Here is a 21,543-nt window from a genome sequence, read left to right on the forward strand (position 1 = left end):
AGCTCTTCATAGAATTTATCTATATCCTCATTTGTTCCATCTGTTGTTGGTGCATATACCTGTATAATTGCTAGATCAAATGGTTGTCCTCTGAATCTAACAAGGAGCACTCTTTCTGATATTGCCCAATGTCCTAAAACACTTTTTGCCATGTTTTCATCCATAAAAATTCCTACTCCATTAGTATGGGATGTTCCACAAGAATAAATTAGTTTTGTATTTCTATTCTGACATGTTCCAGCACCTGTCTAATGAACTTCGCTAATTCCCATGATGTTAATCTTTAGTCTTTCCATTTCATTTATCACATTGTTCAATCTTCCTGCTTGATATAGGGTTCTTACATTTCAAGTGGCAATAATCTTCTTTTGTGTTACTTAAATTTTATGAGCAGTAGCTTGATGACGGTCGAGGATCCCCTGCTTCCCAGAATCAACCCTACCAAGCGAAGCATCTTCAGAACTGTCTTGAAGATCCATTTTGTGAGTTTGGCCTTGGTTTTCTTAGCAAATAAATTCTAGGAAACCTAGTATCTAGCAACGGTGGTTTGCTATTGCCTTCCATTGGGCGAACTGAAGAAGTCACCATTCTCTTCCCAAATGTTTATCCACCTGTACTATGGCCGTTGTCATTTGAGGTCATAGCTCATCCGCCTTCTCCATCATAAGTTCAGTTACTGAACCTGCCGGATCTGCCGTTTGTCTTCGCTCATATCCTGAGCAGGAACCCTTGCAGGTGCTACCGTTCCAGGTCAGAGCGGCCCTGGGAGCAATGAATGACTAAGGGGTAACTCCACTTTCCCCAAAGCTCTGAAAGTCCCCAGTCAGAGCCTCATCACCAGTTGCAGTTTAGAGTCATACCCAGGACTCACAGATAACGTACTGTTCTGGATTCATCATTTTGTTCTTTGAGAAATGAAAGTGCTATCATTTTGCCCGAAGGGACATATCTCCCAATGCTTTTCTTGGATTGCAAGAAATCATTCCAATATTTATCAAAAATGGGAGGTAATTTGCTTCCATAGACCGTGTAGGCTTCTTGATAATTACTACCCTTTGTACTGTCATCACATATTATTTATTTATTGATATTTAATGAGATACAATGTAAAATAGGCCCTTTGAGTCACACAGCCCAGCAATCCTCCAATTTAATCCTAGCCTAATCACAGGACAAGTTACAGTAACTCATTATCCTACGAACCAGTATGTCTTTGGACAGTGGGAGGATACCAGAGTACTCAGAGGAAACTCATGCAGTCAAGGGGAGAACGTACAAACTCTTTGCACCCGGGTGGCTGGTACTGTAAAGCATTGTGCTAACACTATGCTACCGTGCCTACTCACTGCATATTATACTGTATGTCCTCACTATAAAAGTATACTAAACAGATCCTCAAAGAAACCCTTACTTTGCAACACCCACAAGTTCACTTCTCTGCACAGAAGAGCAGAAAATTGTTTAGAGCACTCAATTGACTCTAAGCTTATAGGGAGGCTAGGAGTACAATATTCTCTCAAACTCTGCAAGTTATTCTAAAGGGAACTCTTCAGTCCTTGCTATCAAACTACTATAAAGTAGTTGCACTTAACCGAGCACCTGCTGAGTGTGTCTGAATTGAGTTGAAGTAGTGGAGCTAATAGGACTTGATGTTTCAATCCCTATGATAAGTCAGCACTCTTGATGTTGGCAGTGGACTTGGAGTGGTGACATAGAGGGTAGGTACCTCATCGGGGTCATCAGGTGGGCACCCTCTTTCTTTAATGTTTCATTGATAAGCTCACAACGTCTCCAGAGGGCTCAGTGGTGCTACCTGGCATCCCAGATACACCCCCCCCCCTCAGTTCCATACCCTCCTGTCTTCATCTTGCAGCCCAGTTATTGTCTTTTCTTTTAATCCAGATCCAACTACTGCTTTCTTCTGCTGCATTTGACAAGGACTTGATTGCTTGTTGGAGTGAATAATCCCTCACCCCCATCTTCTTCAATAGACTGGTCATAGCTGTAGCCATGAATCCCCTGCATCCCACTTCTACAGGGAAAATGCCGGTTTTCCAGCCATTCTGGGCAGCTTCAGTTGCCAATTCACAGTACTTGGTCTTTTTCCTCTCATAAGCTTCTTCAACAGCATCTTCCCATGGTACTGTCAATTCTACAACATATGCCAGCTTCACACACAAAATGCTGGTGGAATGCAGCAGGCCAGGCAGCATCTATAGGGAGAAGCACTGTCCTGACGAAGGGTCTCGGCCCGAAACGTGGACAGTGCTTCTCCCTATAGATGCTGCCTGGCCTACTGCATTCTTCCAGCATTTTGTGTGTGTTGCTTGAATTTCCAGCATCTGCAGATTTCCTTGTATATGCCAGCTTGGCTGTTGTGGACCACAGGACAATGTCTGGCCAGAGTGTTGTAGCTGCAATGTCTGGGGGGAAACTTGAGCTTTTTTTCCAAGTCCACGTCTATTTTCCAATCCTGAGCAACCTGCAGAATACTTAGCTCTTTTCATGTTATATGCTGCTCTGGAGGTTGGCCTGCTGATACAAATCGTGTGATGTGAACATTTCTTGCCGATGTTTGTGGTGATTTGCCTCTGATCCAAGATTGATGCCAGCTGTCTGAGAACTTGGTTATGCCACCACGTATACCGCCCCTGGCTGAGGCTTGTGGTGCATCCTGTTAAAATGTGCCTTAGTGTGGGTAGAAGATCATAAGTGGCTCTGATGACAAAACTTTGCCGAGATGCCTCCATCTCCCAGATGTCACGCCAGCTGAGCTTCCTCTTTTCCAGGCTCTCCCAATTAGTCCATTGGCCCTGCTTGGCCATTGAGACAGCCCTGGCATGTCGCTCTGCCTCCTCCTGTCTTCTCACCTCCTCTACCACGAGCCGTCTCTTCTGCACTAATGTTGCCTTCTGCACTGATCGACTGGGCTTATACTCGCTGGAATTTAGAAGATTGAGGGGGGATCTTATTGAAACGTATAAAATTCTAAAGGGATTGGACAGGCTAGATGCAGGAAGATTGTTTCCGAAGTTGGGGAAGTCCAGAACAAGGGGTCACAGTTTAAGGATAAAGAAGCCTTTTAGGACCGAGATGAGGAAAAACTTCTTCACACAGAGAGTGGTGAATCTGTGGAATTCTCTGCCACAGGAAACAGTTGAGGCCGGTTCAGTGGCTATATTTAAGAGGAAGTTAGATATGGCCCTTGTGGCTAAAGGGATCGGGGGTATGGAGAGAAAGCAGGTACAGGGTTCTGAGTTGGATGATCAGCCATGATCATACTGAATGGCAGTGCAGGCTCGAAGGGCCAAATGGCCTACTCCTGCACCTATTTTCTATGTTTCTATGCCTTACGCCCTTGAGGAGCCTTTGGGACGAGCCCGAGCCCAGCTCTCCCAAGTTGGACTTGGCCAACCACATCCCTGAAGCGAAGAGCAGACCTGATACTTTGAACGGCTTCAGATGGGGTCCACTTCCTCCCCGTTGCCACATGGGTGGGGGGGGCGGCTGTTCGAATAACAGTATCTTCAAATTCAGTGAGGGTCATGACCAACCTTGCTTTGAATTCTTCCACAAGACTTGCAATTGGTAATTCTAATTTGCTATTCCCACACAGTTCAACAGGACCTGAGCATCGTTGAAGTCCAAGCCACTGTTTCACATATGTGCTGATCACTCTTTCGAGCTTTTCCACCTTGTTGCTGGGGATTTCATACACTGTTAAAGGCCACATGAGTCTTGGAAGTATACCGAACTGGAAGCACCACAGCTTGAGTTTTCCTGGCAGCCAGGTCTTATTGATGGGAGCTATGTACATGATGATATCCTTTCTGAGTTGTTTAAACTGCTCAGTGTCCTTGAGCTTAGCATCATACCATCGGCCCAAGCTCTTCACTGACATTTCTGACACGGTTGGGACAGGTGTTCCCTCAATGTGAAATCTTTGATTCGTGACTTGCTGGGCTTGATCTTCATCCTCACCCATGTGATGTTTTAGATTAAGCTTTTCCAGAAGTCTCTTGGTGCGGGGGATAGTTGTCGTCAGTATCGTTATATTGTCCATATAGGCTCGTAATGGTGGTAACCATTGACCAAGCTGAAGCCGTTTTCCTCCTGCAACCCATTTTGAGGCTCGGATAATAAGCTCCATTGCCATAGTGAAGGCCAATGGGGAGATGGTGCACCCCGCCATTCTTTTTTCCAATATTTGCACTGACAGGCCCAAATGTGTAGACAGTAGATGTTCTGGTTTTAATAATCACTCAGATATCTAACAATCCTGGTAAGGTTTCAATTACCCATCAATGGTATCCTTCAGCCAGAAGCTTGGATTACATTAAATCAGACCCAATGACATGTTTGGCTGCTTAATGTAGCAACTTATTTTCAAGCTAGAGCATTTTTCATCTCTCTCAATATGTTTGCTCCAACCATGGCATCTACATGTGTCACAAAACCTACAACTTTATTATTTGGTAGTCACATGAGGAATGATTAGTATTTCACTAGATCATGTATGGTTATAATGGTTAGCTAACCTCAACTTCTACTGTGGAGATCGTGGCTTTGGAACACAACCTTGGCTGAGCTCTTGTGATAAAAAATCAAGTCAAGTCAACTTTTATTGTCATTTTGACCATTACTGCTGGTACAGTGCATAGTAAAAATGAGACAATGTTTTTCAGGACCATGGTTTACATGACACAGTATAAAAACTAGACTGAACTATGTAATAAAAAAAAAACAGAGAAAGCTAGAACAGTACCGGCATTACAATAAATAATAAACAGGACAGTATGGCAAGGTGTCAGGCCAGGCTTCGGGTATTGAGGAGTCTGATAGCTTGGGGGAAGAAACTGTTATATTGTCTGGTCGTAAGAGCCCGAATGCTTCGGAGCCTTTTCCCAGACGGCAAGAGGGAGAAGTGATTATATGAGGGGTGCATGGGGTCCTTCATAATGCTGTTTCCTTTGCGGATGCAGCGTGTAGTGTAAAGTTTAGTCTGAGTTACACAATGTTCTTTTGATATGGTGCTAGAGCTACTAAAATTGAAGCAGGTCGTAAGAAGACCTATCATTGACCCCATTATTGTCTTTCAACTGCAAGGCTACTAGAGTGTAGCCGTTAAAAGCAGTCTCCAGACAATCTTGCATGCCCCATCAATACACCCAGAAACTTTCATTGTTAAATATTCCTCAACTACCAACTATGCTCTCTTGATCTTCCTTGTTCTTCTCCTGTTGAAAGGGTTCAGGCAGAATTTTATTCCTGATGACAAAACAGCTAACTCTCTATGAGAAAACTGCAGGGTGGTCCAAAGATGACGCAAACCGTGGAGTTCCACTTTAAGGAACCTGGAGTGCTCAAACCATCATAATACCAGTACTCAGCTATGGTAGCTGAAACTTGGTCAAGAATAATGAGCTGAAAAAATGGAAGGTATAGTCCCTGTCTCCTAAGAGTCTGGCTGCCTGCCTGATGGTACATTGCACAGATTGGTAAGGAATAAACATCCTCAAGACAGCTCATTTCATTGTTGCCACTAATTTAGGAAGGCTTCACTTCCACTCAGAAAGCTGGAGGAATGATTATGCCCCTATATAGTTGTTTGCAATAGTGCTGAACTGCGAGAAAAACAGCTGAGTTTCTATTTAAATAGCACAGCTACTGTCAATGAAGTACTGTGAAAACCTGGTCCTGTGAAAACTCACTCACTCACTCACTCACTCAAAGCACAAAAACGTGACAAATTTCAGCTGCTAACACAATTGAATAATACCTGCCAAGTGAAGTCATCCTCGAGCTTCCTACATGCTGTATCCATACAGCTCAGACCCGAGGTTGCAGACAGAAATTTCAAATGGAACTCAGAGGGTTATGAGAGTCACACAGCTTACTTGTTTCTGCAATTGTTATTGCTGCATTTTTTTTTGTCCTGTCAACTCTGGCCTCACTGACCAATTGATTTCCCCTTGTATGATGATTATAAGGAGAGATTTAAATTGTTTGGGTTTATTCTCACTGGGATATACAGTTTAGGACCTTTTTCCCTGAAGTATAGGAGACTGAAGGTTAATTGTATAGAGATTTATAAAATCATGAGGGATATAGATAGGACAAATGGTCAGAAACACAAGAAAATGGGCAGACGCTAGAAATCCAAAGCAACACACACAAGATGCTGGAAGAACTCAGCAGGCCAGGAAGCATCTGTGGAAAAGAATAAACAGTCGAAGTTTCCTCCTTCCCTTACTTCCATGGTCTCCTATCAGATTCCCTCTTCTCCAGCCCTTAATCTCTTTCACCAATCAACTTCCCGACTCTTTACTTCACCCCTCCCCCTCTCCAGTTTCACCTATCACCTACCACCTCATACTTCTTCCTCCCCTCCCCTCACCCTCCTACTCTGACTTCTCTTCCTTTCCAGTCCTGATGAAGGGTCTCAGCCCAAAACGTCAACTGTTTATTCTTTTCTTTAGATGCTGCCTGGCCTGCTGAGTTCCTCCAGCATTTTGTGTGAGTTGCATCGGATAAATGGTCAGAATCTTTTTCTTGGGGCTTTGGGGTCTAGGACTAGTAGGCATAGACTTAAGGCAAGAGAGGTGAAGTTTAAAGAAGACCTGAGAAGTAAGTTTTAAACATGGAGGGTGATGAATATTGAAAAAGCTGCCAGAGATGAAGGCAGATATTCTTACAGTATTTAAAAGGCATTTGGAAGGATTCTTGGAGAGGAAGGGCAAGGAAGACTTCAGGTTAAATGCTGGAAAATGGGATTAACATAATCATAATCAGAGTAAATCAGGTGGACCCAGAGGGCTTGTTTCTGTGCTGTACTTTTCAATGAATTCTACAAACTTTATATGTTCATACTTTTGCATAAGTCAGGTACTTTAATTATATATATACATATTTTATTCTTCATTCAAATTAGCTTTGTCATTAATTAAGACTAACAGTTACCAATTTTTATTGTAGAAAAGGGAGACATTAATGTCCATGACCTAAGAATTCAGTGAGGTGGAATTAAATGCATTGGAATATCGTTGCATGAGAAACACATAGCACAGCTTGTGTAAAGTTTGTTATGACATTGCTTTCTCCTTTGGCGATGCCTTGGAGTTGCTGATGTGCTTCCACTACAGTTTTGTTGGTACTGAGATGACTAAAGAGGTGCATGCGATTTCCGCAGGATCTATCACAGGTGGAACGGGTGCATATGTTGTTTTCAAAGTTATGCTCACCTTCTGCTCATTGCGTTTGGTTTCTTGGTGCTCCCAGCATTGAAGTTTGTGCTGTTCCGAGCTTTTCCAGATGCAACTTCTCTATGTCCTAGTTGCAGGCCAGACACATTCACAAGTTTGTGAGGGTGTTATGATTTTCCAATGTGTCTTTGAGAACGTACTCAAAGTGTTTTCTGGAAATTTCTTGCTGTGACAGAATTGCTAGATTCTGGTGTAGGAATTGCAGATTATCTTGGCCCACCCATCAAAGCTGGTTGAGCATAATCAAAGCCTTGATGCCAGGAATGAATCTGGGAGAGGAAAAAAACACTAATGTTGGTCTATCTGCCCTGCCAATGGACTTGGTGGATCTTGTGGGGCAAGCATTGGGTGAATCTTGTGGGGTAAGCATTGGTAGCTCTTCTCCAGTGCTTTGAGATACTTACCGTGTGTTGTCCATCTCTTTGAAGCATACATGAGGATAAACCAAGAGCTTGGAGCTGCGTTTGAGACTTTGCACTTCAAACTCAATGAACTGAGGGCAAGATCCACTGAATTCAATCAGCTCTGCATCCATAAAGAAACCACTATCATGATATGGAAAGTGATCAATGTTTCCTAGAACTCCGTACCACTGCAATCACACCTGGACATAGACTTCACACCTCCTTTACTCAATCTAACAACGTTGTCTGTCAATCACCTCTCCTTACCTACATGCATGTGCTTTACAATGCACACATGCCTCAGAACATGCACATCGTCACCTCTACAATCTGCACGTCGTACAAATATGTGACACTCACTTGCATTTTTTCTCATTCATGAAGAAGAAATGCCAGCAGCACAATCATCTCCTCACTGATGATCTCATGGTCAGTTTTAGTGCATTCAGGTTGAAGTTATTTACATATATACTAAAATCAAGGACCAAATGTCGATCTCATGGAACTCCACCAGTAACACCCTTTGTTCAAAGTTTAAAATAAATTTATTATCAAAGTAGGTATGCACTATTCATTTTCTTGCAGGCATTCACAACAGAACAACGAAATATGGAATCAGTGAAAAACTACACACAATCACTGACAAGCAACCAATGTGCAAAAGAAGATCAACTGTGCAAATAACAAAGTAATAAATAAGAATAAAACTGATACATAAATTATAATAAATATTGAGTCACAAAATAATTCATCAACTATTATCCTTTGCTAGTCAAGTGCTTGTCTGGGTGTTTCTTGAATTTGAGTAGCTGTGTCCAGGCAGTGCATTCCAGATTATAACACCCCCCCCACCCCCGGGTGAACAAAAAGTCTTCCTCAAATCCTCTCTAAACCTCTCACTCCCTACTGTGAACATATACCCTCTGGCAACACAAGGATTCTGGAGATGCTAGAAATCTTGAGCAACACACACAAAATGCTGGAGGTACTGAGCAGGTCAGGCAGGGTCTGAAATGAACGGTTGACATTTTAGGCCGAGACCCTTAATCAGGGTTTCATCATGCCCCCTGGTATTAGACAGTTACGCTATGAGGATAAGTTTCTCATTGTCTACACTGTCTATGCCTTTTGTCATGTGTGCACCTCCATCAGGTCTTCCATTATCCTCCTAGGTAAACAAACGCTTTTTATCCAGTCTCTCTTTGTTCCAGCCCAGTCAACATGCTGCATCCTCTCCAGTAAATCACCTCCCCCCCCCCCCATTGATGTTGATGGGAATGGGGGGGGGGGAATGTGCATAGATTACAGGAAAAAATTATGTGGAATGGAATTACTTTGAGTTTGCATAAACTTGATGGGCTGAAATGACTCCCTACTAGTTGTAAGGATATATAGTCATGGAAATAATTCGGAAGGTGTGTAGCTCGGGTGGCTATTGGTTGGGTTGAGCTGTTTTCCAATCTTGGTGATTTACTTGCAAACGTTTTGTCACCATGTGAGAAGACATCGTCAGTGCGCTGTTGACTGGTCTTTGTATACCTTTCAATCAGCTGATTGGACATCACTTTGGAAACTCAATTGTGACGTGGGGGTGGAATCTCGTCACTGATTGGCTGTGTGGCGAACTTTGATCACTGTGGTCAGGAATTTTGCCTGCATCGGCTCATACGTAGAATCGAGGTCTATGTGTCTGTTTACAGAATAGTTTGTTGAAACCACGCTTCTAGCAATTCTCTTGCATGTTGCATGTTCGCTTGCACCAGGACTTTCACTGATGTCCAGTTGAACTTTTGCCCCTCTTGATCTTCACGGCTAGAGACTTGGGAAAGTTGGTCATGTCGCTTTCATCAGCTGGTTGAAAAGTATACAAAGACCAAGCATTTGGAGGACACATCACAATCAACAGCGCACTGGTGATGTCTCCTCGCATGGTGTCATCAACTCAACCTAATGTGGTAATCTCACCAACCCTTCTTGTTGCCTCTTCAAACAATTCAATCAATCAAACTAGTTAGACATGATCCTTATCAAATCCTTTCTATGTGCTTCTGATTAAACTATAAATGAACTTTAATATTGTTCCTTTGAATAAACTGACTGGCCTCCAATTACTTGGTTTACTCCTTACTGCCTTGTCAAACAATGGGTACAACATTGACCATCCTACGAGACCCTGGCATCACCAGTACCAGAGAGGATTGTAGTCAGAGCCTCCTCACTTCCCTTTCTCGCGTATTCTGATAGTCTGGAATATTTTTTACCCAAGCCTGTGATTTATTCATTTTTAAAGGGGATAAATCCCTTAATACTTTGTTGCTTTATTAAGGTGTTTAGCATTTCATACTCAGTCACCTTTACATTACTGTCATTTTTTTTGTGAAGACAGTTGCAAAATATTCATTATAGACCTTAACCACATTCTTTTTGGTCCGTAGGTTCTGCTCTTCCATATGTTATCTTCTTGCTCCTAACATACAAAGAAACACAATAGTCACTATCTGACTGCTTGGCATCTGGTTTTGTGGTTAATGATTCCTGCAAACTCTTGAAACTTGCTGGGGCCCCAACTTCTAGTTCCCTTGAAACTTGCTGGGGCCCCAACTTCCAGTTCCCTTGAAACTCGCTGGGCCCGCAGCTTCCAGTTTCCTTCAAACTCTCCAAGGTCCTTTTTTTTCTCTCTCTCTTGCTCTCCTTCTCACACACACACTCTCTCACACTTTAAACTTGCTCCCTTTTAACTCACCAATGACCTAGTTCCCATTGCTTCCTTTAAACTTGCACAGTTCATCAGAAGATTTATTATGGTGCTGTTGAACATCTTTAAAAAAAAAAGTGAATTAACAGTAAATTAGCTAAGTCTTCACCACCCTCTCAGGCTAGATTGCAACCACTTCTGGGTAAAAGAAAAATCTACAATTCCCCTTTAACTTTCTTACTCTGTAACTAATGCCCCCTGGTTTTAGGTGTTTATGGTATTGGGTAATTTTCTCACTGTCTATCTTATCTATGCCCACTACTTATTGTCGATGTCTAACTGCTGTTGTGAAGAAGGCAGTGAGCCATTTTCTTGACCAGCAGTCCATCTATTATTATGCAGTCCATAATAATGTTGAGTAGTTCTGAGTTAAGACCAAGTGAAGCTAAAAGAATGGTGATATATTTCAAAGACCAGGGCAGATTTCCAGCATCTGTATTTTTACAACCATTCAGCAATTTTATGATTACATTACTGATTCAGGCAATGTGTTATTCCAAACTTAAGTCACTGCTCCTTATCCTTCCTCGTTTTATCCCCTTGAAGTGATTTGCCTTTGTATCTCTCTTCCACCTCCTGTTTTTCCTTAAGGTTGAAGTTCAGTAAAGTTCTCTTATTTTATATATGAGAAGGCTACCCTCCCTCTGGCCTTCAGCAAGTCACCTCCTGATTTCTGACTGCCATTTTCATTTTTTTTGTCACAATGAATAGGAACAAATATTTAAGGATCATGTTCATAAAGCACACGTGAGGATGATCTTCGTGCTGTTGTGTGGATCTCATTTCGGGTGTTCAGTGCATGCATTGATCCAGTCTGCTAGGGCAAGTGTCAAAGCCACATTTCACCACCACTCTGTAGTTCGCACACTTTCGCCAGATGCACTTGGGAGATGAGGAACCACATTGTTTATCAAATGCAACCAGGTGAACTAATGCATTGCACTTATGATTCTGAACTAAAGCTGCACACATGAAGTTTTTAGAGTCAATAAATGGCTTTATACCTTAAAATATTTATTGAGCACAGCAAAATTAAATCCGGTTGGAACTGTGTCAATAAAAGCTGGTGTTGCAAAATATGTATTTCCCAACGTGGCATGCAGTTGCTGTCTTGTTGAGTTCAACATGCTTGTCATGAAGAAGGCCATAACAGAAGCTTGGGGGAAGGGGGAGCAGTGGACTGGGATGGGTTGTGTGGGGGGGGGGGGGTGCAGAAAGGGAAGTGGGAAAATTATTACTAGAACGATGTCTGTCCAAGGATTTTTTATTAAGATATTACCTTACTGTATTTACATTAAAAATCACACTAAATAGAAATATTGATACTATTTATATTGAGAAGTTTGAATATATAACTTATTGTAAACTGAAAATCTTTCTATTCACAGGGGACGCCATTTATCCCATTATATTCAGCAAGTTGCATCTCCATCTGGTATGGGACCAATGGAGCATTGGATCAGAAGTGTCTACAAAGGACTGTGAGGTCAGCTGACAGGATCATTGTAGTCTCCCTACCATCCATTGGGGAAATTTATCAGGAGCGTTACGTACACAAGGCCCTTAGAATTATCAAGGATCCCACCCATTCTTCCAGCATCCTCTTTGACATTCTTCCAATAGGTAGGAAACTCCAATGCATAAAGGCAAGAAAGATCAGTATAGGCCATTAGGCTTCTCGCTGTCACATCGCATTCAGGTGTCACCAGATAATTTGTACTGTACCCTGCGATATTTAATTTACGCACTTTACTTTGTTTATTTATGCATAATTCATTTTAAAATTTAATTCTTACTTTACTAAGCTATTGTGTGTTAAAAAGCTTCTGGTGCTTTCGTGGTGTGTATGATGAATAAACTCTTCTCAGGCTATCCATTATACAGGTACAGGTAACCAGTATAACTTTCATTAGGGATGATGCCTGGGTATGTCCAGCTCAGTGGTATTTATACCACCATAGGCCGTACTTCCTGATTGGTTAGTCCTCATCTAAATTGAAATAAAACTAGAGGAAAAGAATTTTAACAAAGACCAAGATCTCACTCTAAGTAAGATTTGGAATTGGACGATAAACAAGGTGGGCGAATGGAAACCTAATTGGATGAGGACCAACTGATCAGAAGGGGCGGGCTGAGGGAGTAGGTAGATACATATTTTAAAGAGTGAGAGAATGGGATTAACAGGATTTCTCTTCAAGATGCTGAGACTGACCAAATGAACTAAATCTGTTAAGTAACGATTCTTATAGTTCTATAAATAAGGTAAATAGTGAATTATCATTGTTATATTTTATATTATGTATATGTGATAAACGTCCTCATTATTGATTTTACAGTGATTTATTTTGGTTTAAATTATGAACCAATGTCATCATCCTTGATCTTCACTCGCACTCAAAACTGCACTGCAGATAATAACTCTTCCTCAGCTGTAGAAACGAGAACGTTTGTGGTGAGGTTGGTGTTGCTGTGGGGACGCAGAGAGCGCTCGGATCTGGTCCGCCCTGGAAATGGAGTCCGCCGGTGGCTCGATTGATATTGTTAGTGCTCGCAGCCCGGAAAAGAGCTCCGACCCCCTGTGACCGAGGCCTTCGGATAGACGAGAGAAGCCGAAAGGAACCAGGTGCAGCTGGTGACGGCTCGGCCAGTGGAGCTACAGCCCTCCCGGCAGGCCAAGACTTGCGGACAACCGCAGGGTTCACACAGTGGCGTACTCGACGGCCTAACAACCGGCCCATGGGGACTCGGCCGGAGGATCGGCTGCACTGTTACAGTGGCTGACTGTCCTCAAACGTTGCCCGCAGGCAAAAGTTCAAAACTCCTCCGTGTGTAAGTGTCCGCCTTCCTTTTTGTTTTTTCCTTTTCTAACTAATGCGACTCACTCTGTTGGCTTGCATCTTCTCCCCATTTCCCGCCTTTCCCCCCATCATTTATTCATAGTTGCCAGTGGAGATTGGGTCCCGCTATTGCCAGTCCTACTCGGGGTTTATTATCGAAGGAGTAAAGGTAGAAAATGCCCTTGTTTATTTTGCTTGTTGCAATTAACAAAACATTCTTTTTTTCTTCTTGTAGACGTGTATCAAAAAAATGCCACAGGTAAATGAAGAAAGTGAGAGGTTACGGCCAACCAAGGAGGGCTTTATTCCACCAGACGACAAACAGCAGCTTTGTAAGTAAACTCTCGGAATGTATTTCATTTTTTAATAAAATGACGACTTTAAAGCGAGCACTTAATGCCCAGGCTTTACTGAGAGAGTTGACCAGCAAATAATTTGTCTTGCAAATTTCACAACATATGCTGGTGATATTAAACCTGATTCTGATATTGCTGCTATTCCTTCTGCTGAAATCAGCTCAGAGGATGTTGTATTGTTAGAGGTAGTATCTTACAAATAATTCAGCAAGCTGAGGCCCTGTAGGCCTCTCTGGTGTGTAAAAGGTCATAGTATATTTAAGATGTTCAGGGTAGTTTGAGTCGATGTTCTCTTCAGTAGTTGTACATTAATCAAAATGACCTGAATGAATTTTTTGGTTTTACTTATATTTCTATACATAGAACATAGAATAGTACAGTACATTACAGGCCCTTTGGCTCACAATGTTGTCCCGACCCTCAAACCCTGCCTCCCATATAACCCCCCACCTTAAATTCCTCCATATACCTGTTTAGTAGTCTCTTAAACTTCACTAGTGTATCTGCCTCCACCAGTGACTCAGGCAGTGCATTCCACGCGCCAGCCACTGAGTAAAAAACCTTCCTCTAATATCCCCTTTGAACTTCCCTCCCTTACCTTAAAGCCATGCCCTCTTGTACTGAGCAGTGGTGCCCTGGGGAAGAGGCACTGGCTGTCCATTCTATCTGTTCTTCTTAGTATCTCGTGCACCTCTATCATGTTTCCTCTCATCCTCCTTCTCTCCAAAGAGTAAAGCCCTAGCTCCCTTAATCTCTGATCATAATCCATACTCTCTAAACCAGGCAGCATCCTGGTAAATCTCCTCTGTACTCTTTCCAATGCTTCCACATGCTTCCTATAGTGAGGCGACTAGAACGGGACATCTACAAGGCACCTTAATGAGTATAATATGACTGTTGCATTTACTGCACCAAATTTTAGGGGTTAACTGGTAATAAACAGTAAGTCATCCCTGAAAATGTACATTAAAAATGTTTCCTTCCATGTAGGTTAAAACTTTGTTTTGGAATAGAATGTCAACCATGCATTTTGTTGCAACAATGCAGCTTTTAAACTGCAGGTATTTTGCAACCAACAACCAAGAGACCAAAGCATGAACTACAGTACCACTTTTGCCCACACTGTACCATAATATGTGGATCCCGTATCAGCCTGTACAGCCACTTCAGACCCACCAGCAACCCCCTAGGAGAATATCATAACTAACTCTAGTGATTACACTACTAGTATTGTGCAACTCCATTAGTTTATAGGTAAGTAATAAAATACAGTACTGGGGTTACCTGGGTTGGAGGAAACCCAGTGTAGTGAAGGCACAGGCAGCAATAGGAAACTTTAAATGTATAGGTACTATTACTGCTGTTACAATTTTATTTAGCTATCTAAAATTAACGCATTTGCTCTTTAAAAATTATGTATTTGTTTAGCAATGCATCATCAAGTCGGCCCTTCTGGCCCTTTGAGCCACTCCGCTCGAGCAACACCTGACAAACCTGATTAACCTTAACCTAATGTCGAGACAATTTACAATAACCAGTTAACCTACTAACACAGTACGTCTTTGGACTGTGGGAGGAAGTTGGAGCACCCGAAGGAAACCCACACATTCCACTAGGAAAATGTACAAACTTCTTACAGAATGGCACTGGAATTGAACTCTGAATTCCAGAACACCTTGAGCTGTCACAGTATCGTGCTAACGGCTGCACTACCATGGTGCCCACCTAACTGAAGATAACTTGTTTTAATCAAACAAAAAGTAGAAAGCTTCCACCTGAGCAACACCAGAAAGAAAAACCAAATAATTGAAGTCCTAAGTTTAATAGTTTAGATCATTTAGAAGTATTTATTGTCTGTAGAATGAATTGGTGAAAGGGCATGGATTGGCATGTGGGATTACAACATTATTGCTATTAGTGAAACTTGGTTGCAGGAGGGGCAGGACTGGCAGCTTAATGTTCCGGGGTTTCAGATGTGGTAGAAGGGGAGGGATGAAAGGGGGAGGAGTGGCATTACTAGTCAGGGAAAATATCACAGCTGTGCGTAGACAGGACAGCCTGGAGGGCTTGTCTACAGAGGCCATATGGGTGGAGTTGAGGAACGGGAAGGTGTGACCACACTAATAGGGTTGTATAGTCAGAGAGAATTGGAGGAACAAATCTGTAAAGAGATAGCAGACTAATGTAAGAAACAGAAAGTTGTCATAGTAGGGGATTTTAACTTTCCACGTTGACTGGGACTCACACACTGTGAAAGGGCTAGATAGTTTGGAGTTTGTCAAATGTGTTCAGGAAAGTTTTCTAAATCAATATATAGAGGTACCTACGAGACAGGATGCAATACTTGATCTCCTATTAGGGAGCCAGACAGGTCAGGTGACAGAAGTATGCGTAGGTGAATATTTTGGATCCAGTGACCAGAGTGTCATTAGTTTCAAATTAATTATGGATCAGGATAGGTCTGGTCCTCAAGTTGAGGTTCTAAATTGGAGAAGGTCCAGTTTTGTGGAAATGAGAAAGGATCTAGGAAGAGTGGATTGGGATAAGTTGTTTTCTAGCAAGGATGTGTTCAGTAAGTGGAAGGCCTTCAAAGACAGAATTTTGAGAGTTTGCCAGGATTAAAGGCAAAGTTAACAGGCATAGGGAACCTTGTTTTTCAAGGGATATTGGCAATCTGGTTAAGAAAAAGAGAGAGGTGTATAGCAGGTATAGGCAACAAAGAATAAATGAGGTACTTGAAGAGTATAGAAAATGTAAGAAAATGCTGAAGAAGGAAATCAGAAAGGCAGAAAGAAGACATGAGGTTGCTTTGGCAGATAATGTGAAGGTAAACCCAAAGGATTTCTACAAGTATATTAATAGTAAGGGACAAAATTGGTCCCCTAGAAGATCAGAGTGGTCATCTATGTGTGGAGCGTCACAAGATGAGGGAGATCTTAAACAGTTTTTTTGCATCGGTACTTACTCAGGAAACTGGCATAGCATATATGGAAGGAAGGGAAACGAGCAGTAGTGTTAGAGATTAAAGAGGAGAAGGTGCTTGCTGCCTTACAGTGAATAAAGGTAGATAAATTCCCCGGGCCGGACATGATATTTCCACAGACCTTGAGAGAAACTAGTGTAGAAATTGCAGGGGCCCTGGCAGAAATAATTAAAATATCCTTAGCCACAGTTGCGGTGCCAGAGGATTGGAGGGTAGCTCATGTTCCGTTCTTTAAACATGGCTCCAAAAGAAAACCAGGTAATTACAGGCCAGTGAGCCTGACATCAGTAATAGATAAATTATTGGAAGGTGTTCTGAGAGATCCAATATACAATTTTTTGGACAGCCAAAGGCTGATTAAGGATAATCAGCATGGCTTTGTGCATGGTTGATCGTGTTTAGCGAATCTTATAGAGATTTTTGAGGAGGTTACCAAGAAAATAAATGAAGGAAAAGCTGTGGATGTTGTCTACATGGATTTTAGTAAGGCCGTTGACAAGGTCCCACATGGGAGGTTAGTTTAGGTATCCATGGAGATGTTGTAAACTGGATTTGAAATTGGCTGTGTGGGAGAAGACAGAGAGTGGTAGTGAATGATTGCTTCTCAGACTGGAGGCCTGTGACTAGTGGTGTACCTCAGGGATCTATGCTGGACCATTGTTGTTTGTCTTCTATATCAATGATCGAGATGAAAATGCGGTAAATTGGATCAGCAAGTTTGCTGATGACACTGAGATTGGAGGTGCTGTGGACAGCAAGGAAGGCTTTCAAAGCTTGCAAAGGGATCTGGACCAACTGGAAAAATGGGCCAGAAAATGACAGATGGAATTTAATGCAGACAAGTGTAAGGTGTTGCACTTTGGAAGGACAAATCAAGCTAGGACATACACAGTAAATGGTAGGGCACTGGGGAGTGAAGAGGAACAAAGGGATCTGGGAGTTCAGATACATAATTCCCTGAAAATGGCGTCACGGGTAGACAGGGTTGTAAAGAAGGCTTTTAGCATTCTGGCATTCATAAATCAAAGTATTGAGTATAGGAGTTGGGATGATGTGGTGAGGTTGTATAAGACATCGGTGAGGCTGAAGTTGGAATATTGTGTGCAGTTCTGGTCAGCTAACTATAGGAAGGATATCAGTAAGATTGAAAGAGTGCAGAGAAGATTTACTAGGATGTTGCCAAGTCTTTGGGAGTTGAGTTACAGGGAAAGATTGAACAGGTTAGGACTTTATTCCTTGGAGCGTAGATGAATGAGGGGGGATTTGATAGAGGTTTACAAAATTATGAGGGGTATAGACAGAGTAAATGCGAGTAGGCTCTTTCCACTTAAATTAGGAGAGATAAATACAAGAGGACATAGCTTTAGGGTGAAAAGGGAAAGGTTTAGGGGGAACTTCTTCACTCATAGTGGTGGGAGTGTGGAACGAGCTGCCATCTGACATGGTAAATGCGGGCTCACTCTTTTAAGAATAAATTGGATAGATACATGAATGGGAGAGGTCTGGAGGGTTATGGACTGGGTGCAGGTCAATGGGATTAGCAGAATGAAGCTTCGGCACAGACTAGAAGGGCCAAATGGCCTGTTTTCTGTGCTGTAGTGTTCTATGGTTCTAATGCAAGTCCTTTATTCACTACAAACGAGAGAAAATCTGCAGGTGCTGGAAATCCGCGAAACGTACACAAAATGCTGGAGGAACTCAGCAGACCTGGCAGCATCTATGGAAAAAAAGTACAGTCGATGTTATGGACAGAAACCCTTCAACAGGACCTTCTTTATTTACTAGTAGAATTGGTATTGCATGTTGTTACGAATGATGAGCAACTCTGATGGGCAGAAGGGTACAGAATTGCCAATGCCCCCCCCTTTTTTTTTGGAGAATCGTAAATCGCTACTATTCCGATGCTGTTATCAAGGGAGATGAGAGAGACACAGGATAACAGCAAAAGGCAGTTGTTATTGACAACACTCATGAAAAATTAAAGAGAGAGAGGTCCACAGGTTGGAATGTCTCCTGTTGACAAAGAGAGAGATTACTGCTATTGTCTCTTGGAGACGGAATCGTGTATTGAGTACAGTTCTATTCATTGAAACCCCTCGGGGCAACCAGAGTGGTCTGGTTGATGTGTTGCTTCATCCCAACCTGATTGACACCTGATACCCCGTGAGTGGGGATAAAAGTAGGGTCTGGGGAAACACCCCTCAGACGTACTAGGAGAGACGCTATGAGACTGGTGGGGGCTTGTGTGTGTGTCCGCCCTTGCCTGGGTGACGAGTCCTCCACGGAATGGTCTAGCTAAAGGATGGAGGGGTCATACGTGAATGGCCACAAAAACAACGCATCGACGGATCAAGATCGTAAAAGGAAAGTCAGCAAGTCAATAGCTGTTTCCCTCTCTCTCTCTCCAACAATTGCAACACAGTGATCAACAACTACCGCAGCCTGCATGAACTGTACTGAACTTTATATTTCCATCAGACAATTCATTATTCCCTAGACAAGGATAGAGCTTATTTCTTATTGATTATTATTATACCTGCACTTTTAAGTTTAGTATTGATGTCGTATATTATCGGTATATTTGCATTGATATTATTTTTGTGTATTTTTACTAATAAATACTGTTAAAAATAGTATCATCAGACTTCAACGGATACTCCTATCTTTGCTGGTAAGATACCCAGTTACGGGGTACGTAACAACTTGGGGCCTCGTCTCGAGATTTGATATCAAATTGGAGGGCCAGTGCATTGGGCTTTTAAGTCCATATTTGGATCTGGTTGCGCAGGTAACAAGACGGGAAACCAGCAAAGATGGACATAGAAGAATTTACACAAAACCCAACTTTGAAGGCGCTAGAGGAGGCCACAAAGACGGACTTGGTAAATATTGCGAAAGGACTAAATCTCGCAGAGGTGAGGTTGTCAATGAAAAAGTGGGAGGTGCAGAGGGCCATAACTCAGTATTATATTGTGAAGAATGTTTTTTCGGCTGAGGTATTGGAACAGATCCCTGAAAAGGTACCAGCTAGTGGGACGGTTCAGTTAGAGTTGGAAAAATTGAGGCTGGACGTGGAACAGAGGAAAAGGGAGTATGAGCTCCAGCTAAAGGAGTTAGAGGCGAAGAGGGAGCATGAAATTAGGTTAAAACAGCTGGAAGCAGCTGAAAAGGAGAAGGAAAGAGCTGAAAAGCAGAGGGAGCATGAAATTAGGTTAAAACAGCTGGAAGCAGCTGAAAAGGAGGAAGGAAAGCTGAAAACCAGAGGGAGCATGAACGCAAGTTAAAACAGCTGGAAGCAGAGGAAAGGGAGAAGGAAAGAGCTGAAAGAGAGAAGGAGAAACAGAGGCAGCATGAGCTGGACATGGAGAAGTTAAGGCAAGTGCGAAGAGTTCAAGGGGCAGACCGAGAGGAGAGGTTTAATGTTAGTAGGGAGTTTAGGTTAGTACCTCCGTTCGAGGAGGCGGATGTTGATAGTTATTTCTTGCATTTTGAAAAGGTGGCAGTGAAAAAGTGGCCTAGAGATCAGTGGGTGGCATTGTAACAAAGTGTGTTAAAAGGGAAGGCACAACGGGCATATGCGGCGTTGTCTGTGGAGGAGGAAGAGTATGAGAATTACGAGGAAGTAAAACAGGCCATTCTTCGGGCCTACGAATTGGTACCTGAGGCATATGGACAAAAGTTCAGAGATTTAAAGTAAGTGTGGAATCAGACGTATGCAGAGTTTGCCTATGAGAAGGGTGTGCTCTTGGATCGTTGGTGTGCGGCAGAAAGGGTGGAAGAGGATTTTCGTCGTTTCAGGGAGTTAATTCTGATTGAGGAATTTAAAGGTTGTGTTTCGGATGATATCCGGATGTATTTGAACGAGAAGCCGAATAAGTCCATATCTGAATTTGCCAGGTTCGCAGATGAATATGCCCTAACCCACAAGACAAAGTTTTCCTTGAATAAGAGTTACCAGAAAGACCGTAGGAACGGTAGAGAAAGCCCGCCGGCTGAGGCAGAAATTCAGCCGGGAGCTAGTGGTAAAAGTAAGGAGGAAGAAAGGCAAGCTGGCAGGAGGGTTCCTGGCTTGACCTGTTTTCATTGTGGAAGGGTTGGTCATATTGCATCTAAGTGCTTTGCTCCGAGGAAGGAGACAGGAAAAGGGAAAGCAGCAGTCCCTACAGGGTGTATTGTGTCGATCAGCAAGTCGACGAGAAAGCCCCAGGGAGATAAAAAACGAGAGGAGCGTGAGAAATTTATTTCGGAAGGGACCATGTCTGTGAAAGAGGGAGAAACACCAGTTCCAGTGCGGATCTGGAGAGATACTGGAGCTGAGCAGTCATTGATTCTCAGTAAGGTACTAGATTTTGGTCCTGAGACGGGAGAGGTAGTTTTGAGAGGCATCGGAAAAGGGACAGAAGCTGTGCCTTTGCATAGGATCATTATAAATTGTGATCTGGTATCTGGACCAGTTGAAATAGGGGTGCGATCAGAATTCCCGAGAGCTGGCGTGGACGTCCTTCTTGGTAACGATTTAGCAGGTGGTGACGTATGTTCAGCAGTGAAGCTGACGAGCAAGCCTGTAAGTGTTGAGGACCCGCCCCTAGATTCCAAGATCTATCCCGCATGCGCGATCACTCGCAGCATGTCGAGAAAGGCAGCTGAGAAAGAGACCAGTTTAAATCAGTCCAGTGTTGATTTGGCTGAGAGGTTTTTACCAACCCTGTCCCAAGAGAGGTTGGGGGTGGTAAAACGGAGAATAGGGAGGTGAAAGAGAGTAAAGGAGAGGAGATAGACCTACACTTAGCCAGGAGGAAATTTATAGAGGCACGGAGTAAAAATGAGAAACAGATAAGGCTGTTAGAAGGTCCAGAGTTGGACATAGATGATCTGTCTGGCTTGACAGAACTGTTTGAAGAAGTTGAAGAATTTAAAGGTGTTCCCGATAATGAAATAAGGGCAGT

At 42.7% G+C, this 21,543-nt stretch overlaps 2 protein-coding genes across 9 annotated transcripts in view; both read left to right on the forward strand.

The window, feature by feature from the left end:
- znf408 (zinc finger protein 408) overlaps window positions 1-21,543 on the forward strand; it is a 49,082-nt gene that overhangs the window by 8,922 nt on the left and 18,617 nt on the right. For 2 of the 8 annotated variants that reach the window (XM_059975447.1, XM_059975453.1), the window contains exons 3-6: window positions 11,810-11,907; window positions 12,758-13,250; window positions 13,494-13,590; window positions 19,386-19,479. In XM_059975447.1, the coding sequence (XP_059831430.1) occupies window positions 13,522-13,590; window positions 19,386-19,479 (163 nt within the window). In that variant the 5' untranslated portion in view covers window positions 11,810-11,907; window positions 12,758-13,250; window positions 13,494-13,521. Of the gene's footprint in view, window positions 1-11,132; window positions 11,346-11,809; window positions 12,045-12,570; window positions 12,650-12,757; window positions 13,251-13,493; window positions 13,591-19,385; window positions 19,480-21,543 lie in introns of those variants that run through there. The other 6 variants (XM_059975448.1, XM_059975451.1, XM_059975449.1 and 3 more) reach the window with 5 other exon arrangements.
- Window positions 13,600-21,536, forward strand: LOC132397124 (uncharacterized). Its single transcript, XM_059975457.1, has 2 exons — window positions 13,600-14,868; window positions 18,241-21,536. The coding sequence occupies exon 2, from the start codon at window positions 20,448-20,450 to the stop codon at window positions 21,348-21,350; it is 903 nt and encodes a 300-aa protein (XP_059831440.1). The 5' UTR covers window positions 13,600-14,868; window positions 18,241-20,447; the 3' UTR covers window positions 21,351-21,536.

This window comes from Hypanus sabinus, chromosome 7, assembly GCF_030144855.1.
Source record: "Hypanus sabinus isolate sHypSab1 chromosome 7, sHypSab1.hap1, whole genome shotgun sequence".
In the NCBI taxonomy this organism is placed as follows: Eukaryota; Metazoa; Chordata; class Chondrichthyes; order Myliobatiformes; family Dasyatidae; genus Hypanus; species Hypanus sabinus.